Source organism: Amblyomma americanum, chromosome 6 (assembly GCF_052857255.1).
Source record: "Amblyomma americanum isolate KBUSLIRL-KWMA chromosome 6, ASM5285725v1, whole genome shotgun sequence".
In the NCBI taxonomy this organism is placed as follows: Eukaryota; Metazoa; Arthropoda; class Arachnida; order Ixodida; family Ixodidae; genus Amblyomma; species Amblyomma americanum.
Genome location: NC_135502.1, coordinates 42815372 through 42832734, shown reverse-complemented (window position 1 = coordinate 42832734; position 17363 = coordinate 42815372). Strand labels below are relative to the sequence as shown.

The 17363-nt window shown below is 48.4% G+C and overlaps 2 protein-coding genes across 2 annotated transcripts; one reads left to right on the top strand and one right to left on the bottom strand.

Annotated features, from left to right (window-relative positions):
* Positions 1-4399: 4399 nt before the first annotated feature.
* On the top strand, positions 4400-8501 carry LOC144094677 (uncharacterized). The gene is made up of 3 exons (XM_077628598.1): positions 4400-4624; positions 5518-5668; positions 6382-8501. The coding sequence occupies exons 1-3, from the start codon at positions 4617-4619 to the stop codon at positions 6733-6735; spliced, it is 513 nt and encodes a 170-aa protein (XP_077484724.1). The 5' UTR covers positions 4400-4616; the 3' UTR covers positions 6736-8501.
* A 794-nt stretch (positions 8502-9295) lies between these two features.
* LOC144094676 (uncharacterized) lies at positions 9296-10072 on the bottom strand. The gene has a single exon (XM_077628597.1). The coding sequence runs from the start codon at positions 10019-10021 to the stop codon at positions 9365-9367; it is 657 nt and encodes a 218-aa protein (XP_077484723.1). The 5' UTR covers positions 10022-10072; the 3' UTR covers positions 9296-9364.
* Positions 10073-17363: the final 7291 nt, after the last annotated feature.

Here is a 17363-nt window from a genome sequence, read left to right as displayed (position 1 = left end):
CCCGCGGCGCACCCTCCCACGTCTTCGCCATAGGGGGGAGGGGCACGCCACTTGACTTTCTCAGGTTAGTTATTTTAACAAGGGAGAGCGCCGCGGACGGCGTGATAGCTTTACGTGATACCAGCGCGCCCGGAGAGCGCAGTCTCTTCAGCTGGGCTCGTCGGCCCGAGTGGACGTTTCGCACGCGGCTCCGCTCTTCGCCAGCAGGGCGAGGAAGTGGCGGGGAGACATGCTCTCGTATCTCGTCCCGTCCGGCCTCGGAGTATCCCCTGCCCTAGCGTGGACGGGCATTCGCTCGTAGCCTTGCTGGTGAGTCGAACGACCTCGATTCATTAGCGTATTTTGTTGCTAGCTGGCGTTATTGTTGCTGTAGCAATAAATGCCTGCTTGTGTCAGCCAGTGTGTCGTTCCTTTGTTCCTTAAGGCCAAGGCCCGCCGTGGTCGGCGTGCGCTCGGTAGCGTACGCGATCACGGGGTAGGGTCTGGCGGTTTGAACTGTGTAAGCCGCGATTAAGGACGTACTTATATCCCCTATTCAACTCCCGCAACGGATACCCATAAAGCAACCAAGTTTATAGAAGAGGACTCGGAGTTGGAAGCAACAGACAGCCCGCTCCTTCACATGAGGGAAGCCAAAACCAGCATGGAAAAGAGGCTTAAAAGACAGCAGTGGAATCATAACCTTGGAAGATAGATAGCGAGACACGACAAACAGGAGACTACGCGTTTCAGCTCTCTAGACAAAACTGGGAAACGATGTGCGATAAATAGAAGCATACTATAGGTCCGGCTAGGACGTGGAACTATACTCAGGTATACCTCCTAGACCCCGACGGCTGTAAAACGGCCCAGAAGAAAAATACACAAAATATTCAGCATAAATGTGACGGTACAGAGCAAGATTTGCTCGACCAAATTTGTACCCCTCCCCAATTATAACGGGACACCCAACGCGCACTTGGACGGGCCCATTAGCGAATCTAAGCGCGAGCCGAAATCGCTAGACTTAATACAAAATCGGGACCGGATGGTGAGCAACATGATGCTCAGAAATCTAGACGATAAATCTATAACCGCACTCACTGCCTACATGCAGAAATGCTGGGAGGCGGACGAAATCCCTAAGCAGTGGAAGACGGCTAAGGTTGTCCTGATTCCTAAACCTGGAAAACTCCTTTTGATCGAGAATCTCAGACTTATGTCCCTAACCTCGTGTGCCGGAAAATTAATGGAGCACGTTGTGCAGACGCGTCTTAACAACTACATGGAAAACAACAACCTCTTTCCCAGCTCCATGGTGGGTTGCAGGGCCCACCCCTCCACGCAGGGCGTAACGTTACAACTAAATTAAAGCATCAAATTCTAGACACCGACACGCGGGACACGAAGGTCATCCTGGGTCCAGACCTGGCGAGGGACAGCTTCACGCACAAGGCGATCCTAGACAATCTTTGGAGTAGGCGAAAAAACCTACAACTATATATACATAAGAAATTTTCTTTCCAATGGAGTTGCACAAATTCACTTCGGGGAGAGTAAATCGGTACACATAGAGCTAGGCAGCAAAGAAACCCCACTGGGCTCCGTCCTGTCGTCGCTTCTATTCAACGTGGCCATGATTGGGCTCCTATAGGCAAACTATAGCCGCGATAGAGGTGATAAATCACTGCATGTATGCACACTACATCACCATGCGGATGGCAAAAGGAAGTGATGGTAGACGGAGGACATTCTTCAAATGGCCATCGAAGAAGTTGAAAAACATGTGAACGACAGGGCAACTCTGATGCTCCCCGAAAAAATTGGAAATGCCAAAAAGTAGATTTAGACCGCATTCCCCGCGAATCTCACTGAAAGCTCAAAGAATGGATATCCCGAATGTGGACAGGAAATTCTAGGGCTACACATTCAAAGCAACAGTTTCAATGGGGAAAAACTAAGTAAATTGGATCTCTGCACGCAGCAGACCACGCGACTCTTCCGTAGAATCGCTAACAGGCAATACGGAATGAAACAAACAAATCTAATTAGACTCGTACAAGCCTTCGCAACAATCTGGTAGCTGCCTTACTTAACCTAAAGGAGGGGGGAAAGAAAAAGCTCGACGGAATTACTCGAAGATGTGTCAAGCAAGCGCTGGGGCTGTACATCTGAACCCCCACCGAAAAGCAACTAGAACTGGGTCTCCACAAAGCGCTGCGTAGAAGCCGTAAAAATCTCGCAGCACGAAAGACTGTCGGGGAGCGTCACGTGTAGGGAGATCCTAGGGAAACTGGAAATAAATTATGCAAATAAACAAGGTCGAAAAGTAGATGTGCTTAAAAGTGTGCGTGATAGGCTAAGTATCCCACCACTACCTTATAGAAACACGCATCGTGTCCACCTCAGGGATCGCAGAGAGAAACGGGCTGAAGCCCTCGGCGGAGGTTTCAAAGACTATTCAATATGACACGTGGCCTACGTGGACGCATCTAACTGTGGGACCGGGGGAATGGTGATAGCGGTAGCTAGCGCCGAAATGAATATCAGAACTGGCTCCTCAATCATGCCGGGCTGCTCGGAAATTGCAGGGGAAGCTTCCATCGCGCTCCTGATTGCGGGCACAAAGGCGGAAATTATAGTCAGCGATTCCAAGGTTGCAGTGATGAACTTCGCCAGAGGGAGACTCTCCCCGTTGACGAACGGAATCCTCCATGCGGACAGCAACGGGCGGTCGAAAAGTTCAAGTAATCTGGACACCTGCACACGCATCCCTCGCTGGTAATGAAGCAGCTCACGAAATGGCTCGAGGACTCGCTTTCCGAGCTGGAGGTCGTACCGAGGGCTTCACAGATGGGGATCGTCTTGTGTGTTACCTTGTGGTTACACATCATTACAGACTAGGTACCCCCCCAGCCGACAAAGCACTAACCAAAATGCAGGCCACCACATGGCGTCGCCTGCTAACTAATACATTCCGAACCCGGCGATGTGCAGCTTTTATTACCCGGGTCAAAATTCAAATCTCTGTAAGCTGTGTAATAATAAAGCTAACCTTAATCATATCCTTTGGGAATGCCCTCTTGCCCCCTCCGGAGGGTCGCAAAATAAAGTCACTCAACCAATGGGAGGCTTCACTACTCAGCTCTAGTTCAGATAGTCAACTAGAAGACGTCCGACTGGCCGAAGCCGCCGCCAAGAGTCAAGACCATGGTTGTCGTCTAGGTGGAGAGCCAAAAAAAGCTCCCCTTTCTGTTGGACAATAAAAGTATTGCAATCCAATCCAATCGGGAGAGGCCCAAGACAAATATTTGGACCGGGAAGAGGGGGGGGGTCTTTTAAGAGAGCAGGGGGGGGGGGGGAGGGGGCTTTCCATGGCTGCTGCAAGACAATCCAAGGGTACTACCCCTAAAAAAACACGTAGCTGACGAGTGACGGCCCAACCGTTGCCCAGCAGCTCGTCGTACGGTCTGCCATGCCTATTTGGCAATATTCACCAGGTTGTGGCGACAAATTCCACCCTTTACAGGTGAACTTTCTTGCAGGCTAGCTTCGAGTAGGAATTCCACTCAGCACACTTCCCATGGATGTCCTCTTCCGAGATTGAATTGCATAGATGAAAAAGTGGTGCTTGCTGGCCCTTTCCTTCCTCTTCTCGAGTGCCGATCGCAAATACTGAACCGATACGCTGGGATCAACGTCCTTGTGTACAGTGTCATTCTGGCTCGCGTGGCACAATAGCCTCTGGTACATATGGGCCACATCTGTGCATTCGGTGTTAGGCTGGAAGGGAAAATCCGGCGTCGCCGTTTTGAGCGAAAAAAAGCAGGTGGTCTATTGGCACCTAGGCCATGTGACCTTGTGACGCCATCACGACCTAGCTACCCTGGCGGATAGCAACCTGCCCATCGCATTGTGAGTAAATTGGCCACCGTGGCAGTTCAATTAATGATTGCTCGCGAGATATTGCTCGGGAAGAGCAACCCGGTTCTTCGTTCATCACTGAAGGCTCATTTGGTTAGTTTGAATTGTAGTGAAAAAAAAAAATGACTGTGGCTTATACCCCTGTCACAGGGGCACTTTCAATCCTCATTGAGTCAATGCTCATCGAACTCAATGCAGATCGACGGTTGTCACACGGCCACTTCCAAGCGCAATCGAGCTCGATCCTGCTTGACTCGATGCCGATTCCTCAAGAGTGCTTGAGGTTCCAAGCACGATCGAAAGCACTCTCGTTCTCATGAAGCTATAAAAATAAACACTATTTAACAAAACAAAACCACAATTGTTGTTGTTTTAATTGATTAAAATGCTAGACAGAACATTTTCAGGTACTACGCGTGCTTATATGCAAACATGTTCGAAAATAATCTCCACACCACGCTCCAAGCCTGCTCCAAGCTTCGCCGGCTTCGCCGTCAGTGTAAACAAAGATGGCGTCCTCCTGCTCGCCGGCGCGCAAACTGTGGAGCGAGCGCGAGACAGGCGCTCTCATCGACTGCTGGTAGGACCGCCTGAATGATTTGCGGCGCCAGAAGAGGAACGCCGCAGTGTATGCGGAAATCGCGGAGGCGTTGCGGACCCTCGGGTTCGATCGCACATCAGCAGAGGTGCGCCACAAGATAAACTTGACGCCGATGTACCGGTAAGTAAGCATTTTTAGACGGCCTCCAACTTCGCAGGCATTGGCTTTCTCACCTGCACCTGTTCTGCTTCGTTGCTTTGAATTCACGCTTCACGAGATGTCATTGCACTATAGCTGCATTCGATTCAGTGCTGGTCCACGGCACCAATCCTGAAAGTGTTGCCAGCGCGGTGCTGAACCAGTTCTGTGGCGCAGGTTCGGCGCGTCAGCAGCGACAATTTTCAATCGAGCGCGTGCAGGCAGGTTTTGTCGTCTGCTCACCGTGGAGGTGTTGAGTTCTCGCGTGTATTTTTTGTGTGCGCTCGATTTCGTGCCTAACGAGATTTGAGTCTGCCATGGTAGACGGTGACGACATCGCATAGTTTTTTGTTATGGAGTAGTTCTACTCTTCGCACAGTGAATACGAGGAAACCGACTCCCTGCTGTCTTTTTCCGCAACTAACTCTTGGACCGACGGCAGTCGAATTCCGAAGTGTTATAAAAGCATGGTTGTAAGCTGTTTCAATTACTAGTTCGCGATGCTCTTCAGACAATGAGAGAGACGTTCGAAGAACTTTCGGCGCGCTTCAAGGCACCTGCATATTTTCCGACGCCTATAGGGGGGCGCCCACAAATTACCGCCGAGAACCCGCCTTGCTCATTTAGTTATTTGTAAGCAGTGATAAAAAACAGTCCTTTGGCAGCACCAGACGGCTTCCCCGCTGCTTAGCGCGAGCGTGCAATTTTGATTCATTACGTCTCCATTCATTTCAAGCCTGGCGTCTGAATGTAAAATCTGGTAGGCTTGTTTTTTCTGTTTAATATGCACCTAACGACGGGCTTTTCGCTTTTAAATGCACACTGCTCTGCCTTTCAGCAATTATGTAAACTTGCGCAACTTTCCATCCTATTAGGGACTTCAACAAAAACGGAACCACCGCAGGATCGGGCGCCATCCAATGGCCCCATTACGCTCGCATCCATTCTTTCTTGGGGTCGTTACCAATGAACGACCCCTCACTCGTTCAAGAAACGCGCTGCTCTAGGGGAGCCACTGTAGAGGAGGTATGTAGATCAAATTTGAGATTGGCAGTGCACTTGCCAAAAAAGTTGTGCTCTATCATTTCCTCACCTTTTCATTTACATCACCAAGAACTTTGAAAAATGGCCTTTATTGGAGTAGCTATGATGTGGTCATCATGAAATATGTGGCACACTGCAATACTAAATAAACGTTTCAAGGTGACATCACATACAAAATGCAAACAGCTTGACATTTGTAGTCTGTCTTTCAGCACTGCTGCACGTTGCCTAGCACACAGCATGTGCTAGGTTGCATTTGAACCATAGTGATGTTTATTTCTAGTTCCATCATCTCAACGACATATTTGTTAGTGCTGTCATCCTGTCGTTTAGTGCTACAAACCATCACATAATTCAATGCATCAACCACCTTATGTTTCAAGTGCGGTCATGATGTCTACAGAATCAGCCATAGGTGGCACCTAAAGGCATTTGCTCAGGCAGTAAGTAAAGAAAACATGACCTTGGAAGAAACATTGCCAACGTATTTTGAAAGCCTGATTAAAGGTCAACTTCTATCCACTAGATGGCAAAAGAATTTAAGTGGGCCAGAAACAAAATCCGTCTAATATCACTGCTTCAGTTCACAGCTAGTCACTGGAGACATCCCTGTTTCACACACGCTTGATCCCATACTTCTCGCTTGTCTATGGAGCAAAGACATTGAGAGGCAAACATCATAAATTGTCACGCAGATCGTTCTTGGCATGGTGGTGGGTGCCGACACCGGGACCGCTGAGGATGGCAGCCCCGCACTGGAAAATTTGCAGGAGCCCGCATTGAACGCGGACGACAGCAGGGCCGGAGGTTTTGCAGCTGAGTCGGCGGCCATTGAAGACGGAGGAGCTGAGGGGCAGGCAGGCATCCGCGAGCAGCAAAATCCCAGAAAAAGGCTCCGGACTGCTTCGTCTGACTTTAGGCAAGCTTTGCTCACGGAGCAGAGGATGCTGCGTGAGAGCCTTGAAGCGTGTCACAGCAGAGATGGAGATCAGGCAGCGGCACTTGACGCTGCAAGAGAAAATGGTAAATGCCATAACAAAGTTTTTTGAATCAAGTTAAGAATTTTTCTAATTTTTTCAGAGTTGTGTGTTTCTATTTTTTCGGTTTTTACTTTGCCTCTCGGTTTTTTTGTGTGTTAGTTTTCAGACTCGTCGGATTTCTTAATGTCTTGCCCCTGCTTTCATATCACCAAGTGCCTGCGCGATGTTGAGCAGCAATCTGTGATATTGATGGCAGTGTTAACCACATGCAATATGGAATCATCTGATGTGACTCCAGATTTTGTTTCTTTTCTCTTTTGTGCGCATTTTTCCCATTTGTTTCAGCGCCTGCGCAATGTTGTGCGGTGATTTGTGGTACTGAAGGCTGTGTTAACTATGTGCAATATGACGTTATGTAATGCGACTCCTTCAGATTTTATCTATTTCTTTTTGTTTTCCTTTCTTGCTGCTGTGCATTTGTTGCACTTGTTTCAGTGCGTGCGTGATATTGTGCAGCAATTTGTGATAATGAAGGCAGTGTTAACCACATACAATATGACATCATCCGATGTGAGCCCAGATTTTGTCTCTTCGTTTTCGTGCACATTTTTTGCTTTTTTTCCAGTTCCTGCGCAATGTGGCGCGGTGATTTGTGGTACCCAAGGCTGTGTTAACTATGTGCAATATGACATTTTCTAATGTGACTCCTTATGATTTTATCTATTGTTTAGCATTTTTTGCACTTTTTGCAGTACCTGAGTGATTTGCAATAATGATGGCTATGTTAACCACATGCAGTGCGACATCTGAGGTTACTCCTTTCAATTTTGTCTTTTATTGTTTTTCTTCCTTGCTGTTTTACGGTTTTTGCACCTGTTCCAGTACCTGAGTATATTTCGCAGCAGTCTGTGATATTTTTCGGGTGATATATACTGTAGCAACAAAGCATCGTGGGCGTGTTGGTAATTTTTGGTCAAACTACAGGACCAGCGTACAAAGACGAATCACAAAATAAAGCCAGCCAGTGTCTTTTCTGTCTTGTCCTCACATCTTTTTGATTTGGTTACGTTGAACGTGATATGTACATTTTTCTGCAAAGTGTTGGCTGCGAAGCCTATAAAAAGGTATAACTTTTCAAATTTTGTGTGCGTCTCCTGTGTGTTCCATTATCTTTTCACACAGTTTCTTAAAGTGAACGAATTGCACCAACTAGCCAGCCAGCAAACACGGTTATTGTAAATGGATAGCACTGTTTACCTCAGTTCTGTGCTCGCTGCTTGTAGTATTCTAGGATTGCAACTCGTACTGCAGCATTTTTTCTAGTGCCTGCGCAATGTGGTGCGGTGATTTGTGGTACCCACAGCTGTGTTAACTACGGTATGTGCAATATGACATTTTATAATGTGACTCCTTACGATTTTATCTATTGTTTAGCATTTTTTGCACTTTTTGCAGTACCTGAGTGAAATAATCATGGCTATGTTAACCACATGCAGTGCGACATCTGAGGTTACTCCTTTCGATTTTGTCTCTTATTGTTTTTCTTTCTTGCTGTTTTATGCTTTCTGTGCCTGTTCCAGTACCTGAGCAATATTCCGCAGCAGTTTGTGATATTTTTCGGGTGATATATACTGTAGTAACAAAGCATTGTGGGCGTGTTGGTAATTCATGGTCAAACTACAGGACCAGCGTACAAAGACGAATGACAAAATAAAGCCAGCCAGTGTCTTTTTTGTCTTGTCCTCGTATCTTTTTGATTTGGTTCCGTTGAATGTGATATGTACATTTTTTTGTAAAGTGTTGGCTGTGAAGCCTATAAAAAGGTATAACTTTTCAAATTTTGTGTGCGTCTCCTGTGTGTTCCATTATCTTTTCACACAGTTTCTTGAAGCGAATGGATTGCACCAACTAGCCAGCCAGCAAACACGGTTATTGTAAATAGATAGCATAGTTTACCTCAGTTCTGTGCTCGCTGCTTGTAGTACTCTAGAATTGCAGCTCGTACTGCAGCACCAGTTGCGGTTTGATCATCTGCGACTCTGTGGCTGCTGATACAGGGCCTCGGAAACTTGTGCATCAGAGGTCCAGTCTTGTATGACGTGGTCGCCAAATGCTTCACAGATGTTGTTCAGCGTGCAGCAGGCGCGGATCACCAGTGGAGCTGTATCTATGCTGCACTCCATCCTCTTCATGCAGAACCTGAATCTTGCCTTCAGTCTGCCAAAGGCGTTCTCGACTACCCTTCTAGCCTTCAACAGGTGATAGTTTAACCTTTCCATATCGGCATCCAAGTGGGCGCTGTGGCTGAAGGGTTTGATCAAGTGTGATGTGAGGGGAAATGCTTGGTCGCAGAGTATTAGTGGAGGCACAGCTGTTCCACTGTAGGCTACAGCTGGAGCCTGAAATGTTGGCCCTTCAATAAACTCTGCCAGCTGGGAGCGTTGGTATATGTAGGCATCGTGGCAGCGCCCTGGTGATCCAACGTTCATGTACCGAAAGCAGTACCGGTGATCTACCAAGGTGAGCAGCACGATGCTGTGCCTGTGAAAAAAAAAACATTAAAATAATTCTTCACAAATCATGGACATGCATAATGACTTGTGAACTGAAGACTTTTGCATTAGCAAATTCGTACTGCTGCAATGCTGCCTTTATGGCTGCAACATGTAAGCTCTACATAAGCCAAATATGAGATAACTCACCAGCCTTTGTAGTTGTAGTAGTCTGGTGCGCTTTCCTTGGGCGGCGACACGGGAAAATGGCAACCGTCGAGTGCCCCTATCGCTTGTGGGAACTCGCAAACGGCACCGAACTCTCTAATGCGGTCGCCCATTGCGCCTGGAGAGGGCATGTTTATCCACCTGTCCTCGAGTAGGCACACTACGGCGTCACAAAACTCCCGATATATGGTGTCCACAGTAGATTGCCCCAGTCCGAAAAGATTGGCCACAGACCTATCCTCTGCCGAGGAGCACAGCTTGTACATCGCCACTGCAACGCGCTTCTCGACAGAGATGGCCAACCGCATATTCGTGTCGACGCGCTGCAGCAGGGGCCGGCAAGCTTCGACTATATACCGGAACGTCGGAGGAGTCACACGGAAGCTCTGTTTAAAGAACCGCTCACCGAGGTGGGGGAGAGTGTCCTCGAACCAGCGTTCGTTTCGATTGTACATCCACCTTTCCCGCTGGACTGTACCATCGCACGCAACCGCAGCTGCGATACACAACCCGTTCGCAAAGAGGAGCCGCCTTTTCACACTGTCTGTCTGACTTTTAGCCGCCTCAATCTCTACTTCGAGGTCAGCAGCCGCCACCATCATAAGAGCAATCTCACGCTCCCTTTCTAGACTCATAATAATCTACACAGCTGTGACAACAAAGCTTGTGGTTTTGGCGCCAACCGCTATCACATCTGGCTACGGATTTGGCTGCCGCTGCCCCCGACTGCACAGTGTTGCCGGACATCACCATGTTATGGCTGTCAGTGGAACATTTGGCGCCACCTAACACACATGAGCGAAACTTCTCAATGAGCATTGAAATTGCCCGTGTAGCACCGGATGTTTCGAGCGTGCTCGAAAATCTCGATGCAGATCGAGTTCAATGAGGATCGAAAGTGCCCCTGTGACAGGGGTTTTAGCTTTGGTTAAACCTAAAGCCCCTCCATGGTCGGAAAAAAACGTCATGGAGGGGCTTTAGTTAAACCTGGAGTGACGCGATAGCTACATCTGGCCGAATGGAACTCGCTCAGTCGAATTGCAAAGTCAGTGTTTCGCCGCTCCGTTTCGCTGGGCGTTCCTTCTACATCTTCGTCCCACTTGACGCGGCGCATGCGCACAGCTGTTTGTTGCAGCTGTTGCGCGCCGCCGGCAGCAGCAGCTGCTCCGCACCACGTGACCAACGGCCGCACCACGTGATCAACTCACGTGACCAACCACGCGACCAACGGCGCCGCCACGGAGCTCAAGTGGTGCCACGCTGAAGGGTCGAAGAGGTAGCGTAGTGTAGCGATCGCTACAAAAACACACACTGTCTTCAAGCAAACAAAAACTGCACATGTGTGTTCAGTCGTGAACTCTTGTCGATCACGTAAGACAACATTGACATTATTCGATTTAGAAGGAACCTCCACAGCAAAGTGTTATGTCCAATCTTAACGAAAACATTTCAACATTTGAAAACTTATCACGCATTAGGCTTCATGAAATCAATGAGAAACTGGCTAGAAACTGTTTCGTAATCGCTGAATTTTATTTCTTTTGGAGCAAGCAGGAATTCCAAAACGAATTCCGAATCGCGCGTATTACAATATAACAAAGCCTGCCAGGCTTATACCCGTGTTACACGGGCGTTTTCAACGACAGTTCAGTTAACCGCCAGTTGAGGATTTCAACTGCCGTTGAACTCAACTGGAATCGCCAGCTGTTACACGAGCACTTCGCGTTCAGTTCAGTTAGCACTCTAACCACATGACCTCGCGTCTAGAGCGAAGTTTAAATAAGAAAAAAGCAGTGTGTGCATTTTTTTTCTTGTTGTAAATGATCGCAGTGTATATATTCCTTACTATAGTGACAATTATTTTTGTGTAGTTTTTGCTTTGCGGTAGAAATTTGCGGGTTCGAAGCACACTGAGCCAAGACAATCCAGTAAGAAGGCAAGTTTTTCGGTCCCTAGGTCGCCATCTTGTCAGTTGGCCGTTCAACTGGGACCCCCGATCTCAGTCGAACTCAACTGCCGTTGAGATTTCAACGGCAGTTAGCACTGCCGTGTAACACCGCTAACTGCCGTTCAGTTCAACTGAGAGTCAACTGAACTGCCGTTGAAAACGCCCGTGTAACAGGGGTATTAAGCACCTTCATCCGAAGAGGGCGCGGGCACGTATACAGTATTGTGCGTTTTTATCGCTGGCACTTTCAAAAATTTCCCCGCCTCAACCGCTGGCTCGTTTGCGGTGAAACTGCACACAGAGCTTGCGTATTATGGTAACTTTTGTATCGTAGCAAGTTTGACAATGGTACTTACTTAGTTCAGGCGCATATGGTGCGAAAACGTAAGCGTCTACTAGAGATCGGCGAGCCAAAACCCGCGGATGATGCTTTTTCGCTGAGAACCGGCAGTGGCGCCATCTGTTTTCGTCAACGGAAAGCGTCACGTAGGCCGCCGAGGCGAGCGTTGCAAGGAGCGCGGGCCCTTTGAATATGCCGTTCGGAATTTGCGTCTGCTTCAACTGAAGCGCTTACAACATTTTCGGCTAATTGAGCGGAAAAATATCAAAACAACTGATTTAAAGAGGCGAGCCCGCGCTCCTTGCAACGCTCGCCTCGGCGGCCTAGTCGTGACGCTTTCCGCTGCCGAAAACAGATGGCGCCACTGCCGGTTCTCAGCGAAAAAGCGTCGTCTGCGGGTTTTGGCTTGCCGATCTCTCGTAGACGCTTATGTTTTCGCATCATGTGCGCCTGAACTAAGTAAGTACCATTGTCAAACTTGCTACGATACAAAAGTTACCATAATACGCAAGCTTTGTGTGCAGTTTCACCCCAAATGAGCCAGCGGTTGAGGCGGGGAAATTTTTGAATGTGTCAGCGATAAAAACGCACAATACTGTATACACAGACGCAGTGATGGTCACTGGTTCAGGCTCTCGCAATTGAAAGGTTTATGGGGGGTTAAGGTCCCAAAGCGACTCAGGCTATAAGGGACGTCGTAGTGAAGGGCTCCGGAAATTTCGACCAACTGGGGTTCTTTAACGTGCGCTGACATCGCACAGTACGCGGGCCTCTAGAATTTCGCCTCCATCGAAATTCGACCGCCGCCACCGGGATCGAACCCGCGTCTTTAGGGTCAGCAGACGAGCGCCATAACCACTGAGGCACCGCGGCGGAAAGTGTCTAGGAGGAATTCTGCTGTTGGCCGAGTGCTAAAGCGATGAAATTAACGTACTCATTTCATCAACATCAAGCATGCAGCCACGCTTCAGTCCTGAGAGCGTTGGCATTGTAATTTTCGCTTTAGCCTTTTGCGTACCAGTGTGCTGAGCTGCGATGCTATAAAACTGCGATAAATAGCTGCCAAAAACTGATCTGCTAAATTCTCATATCCCCGGATTGTTTGTTTCTGTGCACAACTCACGTAACATCGGCTAAGGAGCCGAGATGCATATCTTGGCCATTTTCAAGTGCTTCCTGTCGGGTGGCAACACATGCAGTGCTTGCAGGAGCGCTTTCTGCGTGACGAAATTACCGACCATTCGTCGACCATCGATTTCTTTGACCATTTGAGCTAGCCGATCGACACTTCCCTTCTGAGAAGCACACGGTCGGCTTCTTGTCGTTCTATGCCGCCTTGAATAGAAAAACAACTGCAGGTTAATGGTATCCGCGAACAAATAACCGACGCAGATCTCAAGCGGCTTGCAGCTAAATAATCCAAAGACAAATTCTTAACACGTTGGCAAACTAACCCCGCTGGGGAAATGGAAAAACTGAGACTATATGGCATCTTAGCACCAGTTATATCTCTGAGAAGCACGAGATTAAACACTGCATGACTGGAAAAGTTGCACCTGCTACGAAACGTATAGACATGCGTCGGTAACCTTTACCGTCGGCCCTGCCAACAAAAGCGGCTTGTTCTTCATCCTGTCCGCGTATTCACCGTGCGTGGAGCGGTCGGAGCAAATGCGATAGGCGTTGTTTAGCAGACACCTCGCATGCCCCGCCAAGCCCTTCCGAGTGGTGCATTTGAGCCACTTATCCCACAACTGTGACATTAAAACGATTGGAATAAAGAGAAAGTGTTTGAAAATAGGCAGAGCAATAAATCCGCGATGTTTGGCACAGTTTACTTTTCCACTGCTCTTAGTCCGCTGCCACCGGCTTATGGACCATCATTAAAGCGTTATAGCATAGAGCGATCACCGATCCGCTACCGTCATCTGCTACCGCGCGTTGCCGTTGCGTAGGCGCTGATTGGTCCCGACGCGGCAGGCGGTCCCGCAGCCTGCCGGCACCTGGCGCATTCAGGGCGATCGGCGCATGCGCAATGGCGAACCGCTTCCACGGGGCACCACTGCGCGTGCGCAGAACGCCATGGGGGCGCCAGATGGCACCATGCTCCCGTCAGCTGCGTGCGCGAGAGAGAGATAAAACTTTTATTGTAATCCGGGAAGGTTGCTCGAGCAACTTGGGTGGCACCCCTAGTCCAAGGCGCCACTGGCTTCCACTGACTGACGGACTTGCTGAACCAACTTTAGTTGCCGATCCAGGGCCTCTCTGGTGAGGGCCACCTCCCGTTGCTCATATGTCGGGTTGGACACAGTCAAGTGCTTTGGTTTCGCTGTGCATTCCCACGATATGTGGTAGAGCGTAGGGCAAGCTCCACACCAAAGGGCATGTATTCTGATATTGAGTGGGGCTAATCTCGTGTAGGATGAACAGGTTAGGGAAAGTGTTGGTCTTAATTTCCCTCCAGTCTATGGCTTCGGAGGAGTCGAGTTTTTTGTGAGGGGGTGGGTATTTTCTGCGCTCCAGCCTAATATGTTCTAATCTGCCACCATAGGTGGTAGGCATAGGTGCTGCGTGCGCGCCTGCCGCGTCGGCACCAACCAGCGTGCATGTAGTACTGCCCCGCGGAACTTTCTTCTCGCCGCGACAGACGGCCTCTTTCTTTAAACTTCTTTTATTTTCCCTCAGAAATGAATTTAATGTTTACTGCGGGTTTTCTCATATTTCTGAGTCACGCAAAGCAGTGCTTGGCAGACAGCTTCAGAAATTATCGCACCAAGCATGAGCCTCGCTGTCGCCGCAGAGTTTTTAGTGTTGCTTTCGTGGTCGAAAGGGCACAGTTAGCAGTGAGCTATTCAAAGTTGTCTGCCTTTTCTCTATCTGGCGATCGTCACCACAGCGTGAATATGCTTTCAAAACAAAATCATCCCTTCTGCTGGGCCCCGCCACGGTGGCTCAGTGGTTAGGGCGCTCGACTACTGATCCGGAGTTCTCGGGTTCGAACCCGACCGCGGCGGCTGCGTTTTTATGGAGGAAAAACGCTAAGGCGCCCGTGTGCTGTGCGATGTCAGTGCACGTTAAAGATCCTCAGGTGGTCGAAATTATTCCGGAGTCCTCCACTACGGCACCTCTCTCTTCCTTTCTTCTTTCAGTCCCTCCTTTACCCTCCCCTTACGGCGCGGTTCAGGTGTCCAACGATATATGAGACAGATACTGCGCCATTTCCTTTCCTCAGAAACCAATTATTATTATCCCTTCTGCTGGGCATCGCGCCCCGCTGTCGACGTCAGACGTGGTAACATATGAAAGCTACAAACGTCCTGCCGAAGAATGTTATCAACCACCAAATCGAAATTATTGCTTTGTATTAGCGTCTGGTGTGAAAAGGTTAGAAGAAAACCTTTACATCTAACATCTCCTAGCTGCTTCAAATGACGTCATAAAGTGGCATGCACCCTCAGCACACGTAAAGCATAACAGCAAAACCGCAGGGAAGCTCGAAATGTGTACTAAGGTTGCAGACTTTGCGCGGCATACAGCAGGACTTCAGGATTCCTCGAAAAATCTATATACTTACCGCATATAACTGCTCGTGGATGCACAAATATACTTATAAAGATATTTTCCTTCCCACCAAGCTTGGTGAAGGCCTATATCGCGTGCATCCAAAATTCTTTACGATGTAGCAAACAGGCTGCTTCACGGAACGGGATGGTTGCCTTCTTTTTTGGTTTCGTACATAATTATTCACTTGACATAACTCGAGCGCAAGTGACCGCTGACTTACCTTTTATCAAGTGGGAACCGTAAGAACTTGACACTCGATCCTTTTGGTATCCGTGTTTTGGCAAAACATTGAAACTCAAGACACTTGATAGGGTCCCTGTACATGGAAGAGGTTTAGGCACGCTGGAAACGCGATGATAGTCGAAAATTTGACCCAAGCGGTGCGCCTTGCGTGGCGAAACCCGTGTTCGCTCAAGAAACCGCGCCGCTTACGTGCTCTCATCTATCACCGCTCGCCGCAGCCGCGAAGGCGCGCGCATGCGAACCTGCTTTCGAGGTCCAAAAAAAAGTGTAGATGAAGGAGAATACCCAAGAGAAAAAGTGAAAACATAATAACTATAAAATCTTTAGGTCATTTTATAAAACTATTGTGTGCTCTACACAATAATTTAAATTCAGTTGTGTAGAGCACACTACTGTAGCGCACTGTGTGCTCTATAGTGTGACTTTATTAAACGAGCGAGGTATCAAAAGTCTGACCTTTTAATTTTGTTCATGTGATTAGTTTCTTGCTTAGATAACAAGTTTTAACTACGGACTACTTTTTTGTCGAGGAAGAATTCTGTGCGGCGGTCCTGAATATGGGCGGAACTGGCGCAACTTCACTGCAGACTTAAATTCACTGTGCTTAAGTTGTATCCGAATATAAAAATAAAATAAGAATGCAGTATGTGCAAGAATTATTCGTTTTAAAAAACGCCTTCTCCTCCAGTCGCCAGGTGCACCGCAGTTGTTGAAACCGAAACTAGGAGTTTTCTAGCCCTGTTATGGCGCTCAAGAAAACAGCAGTTGGTAACACTGGGTCACGGTCTGCGCCCCGTCTGCGGAGTCTTCCATCCTCTAGATACAGAAACTACGCTAACCGGTCATAACAGTGAACAAAATCAGCTTTTCAACGTTTGACTTTATTAACAAGCTAGGATCAAAATTTTAGAGCTTGTAATTTTTTTTCTTGTGATGTGCGGGGGTCCTGAATGGCGACGAATTTTCCGATTTCGGGCGTACGTGCCTGAAGCCTGCTTTGTGGCAGGCGGCCCACCTGCCTGCCCAGGGTTGTGGCCAACGAAGACGAAGCGGTGGGCTCGCACAGCTGAGAATGCTGCGAAATGTGGTCGCGGTCTAGGCAACCTCCACATGCCTTTAGGGTGAAGGCCTTCCAGAACTTCCTGCCTCCATTGCCTTTATCCAGTTTTTTACCCAAGCACCCTAAAGGCCCTTACAATATGGTGAAGGCCGTCATCACGTAAAAAGCTCAGGTACTCACCCTAACTATAGTGCTACCGCACGATATTCAGCGCTTAGCCATGCTATTTTAAGAGCGTTAGCTCTTATTCATCACGTTTCTCGATTTCTTGGGGTCTGCTACCGCTAGGGTGCCTCGATGTGCGCCCGCTCTCCGTTTAGGGTGAGGACAACCGCGTCGTCTGCTAGCGCGGCCGCCATTTTCTTGCATCCGAGGGTCGCGAGGCGCGCGTTTGCTGCGTGACGCGCCTAGATAGAGATGGCCCCACTTGCAGTGGGAGCTTGAATTGGACATTACCTTTGGTAATCAATCCTTTTCTAGTTTGGATGAAGAGTAAGAGTGAAGATTCGTTGATGCTTTCGCTACTTCGAGACGATTAGCGAGATTATGGCGGGTATCTTTGCTTTGGTTGGGCAACTGCTCACCGTCGTTGTCATACCTGCGCCGTGAACTTGCTGTCATTGCGCTTGCGCGTAGATATAGCGGAAAGAAAATGAAGTACGCCAAATGAACAGCTGCATATTCAAGTACGAACGCATGGCATGCTTACGTCCATTTGCAGTACTATCCAATGGTGGCAAACTGTGTCATGCATACACTATGCAATTAAAACATAAAGACAGGCGCACGCAAGAACGATTATTTAATACCTTAAAGCACAGA

Bases quoted from the DNA above. Each gene is read 5' to 3' on its own strand.
- LOC144094677 (XM_077628598.1), top strand. The intron at 5,669-6,381 runs GTATGTAGATCA...ATTGTCACGCAG, and splicing joins GGGGAGCCACTGTAGAGGAG to ATCGTTCTTGGCATGGTGGT.
- LOC144094676 (XM_077628597.1), bottom strand. From the start codon at position 10,021: ATGAGTCTAGAAAGGGAGCGTGAGATTGCTCTTATGATGGTGGCGGCT.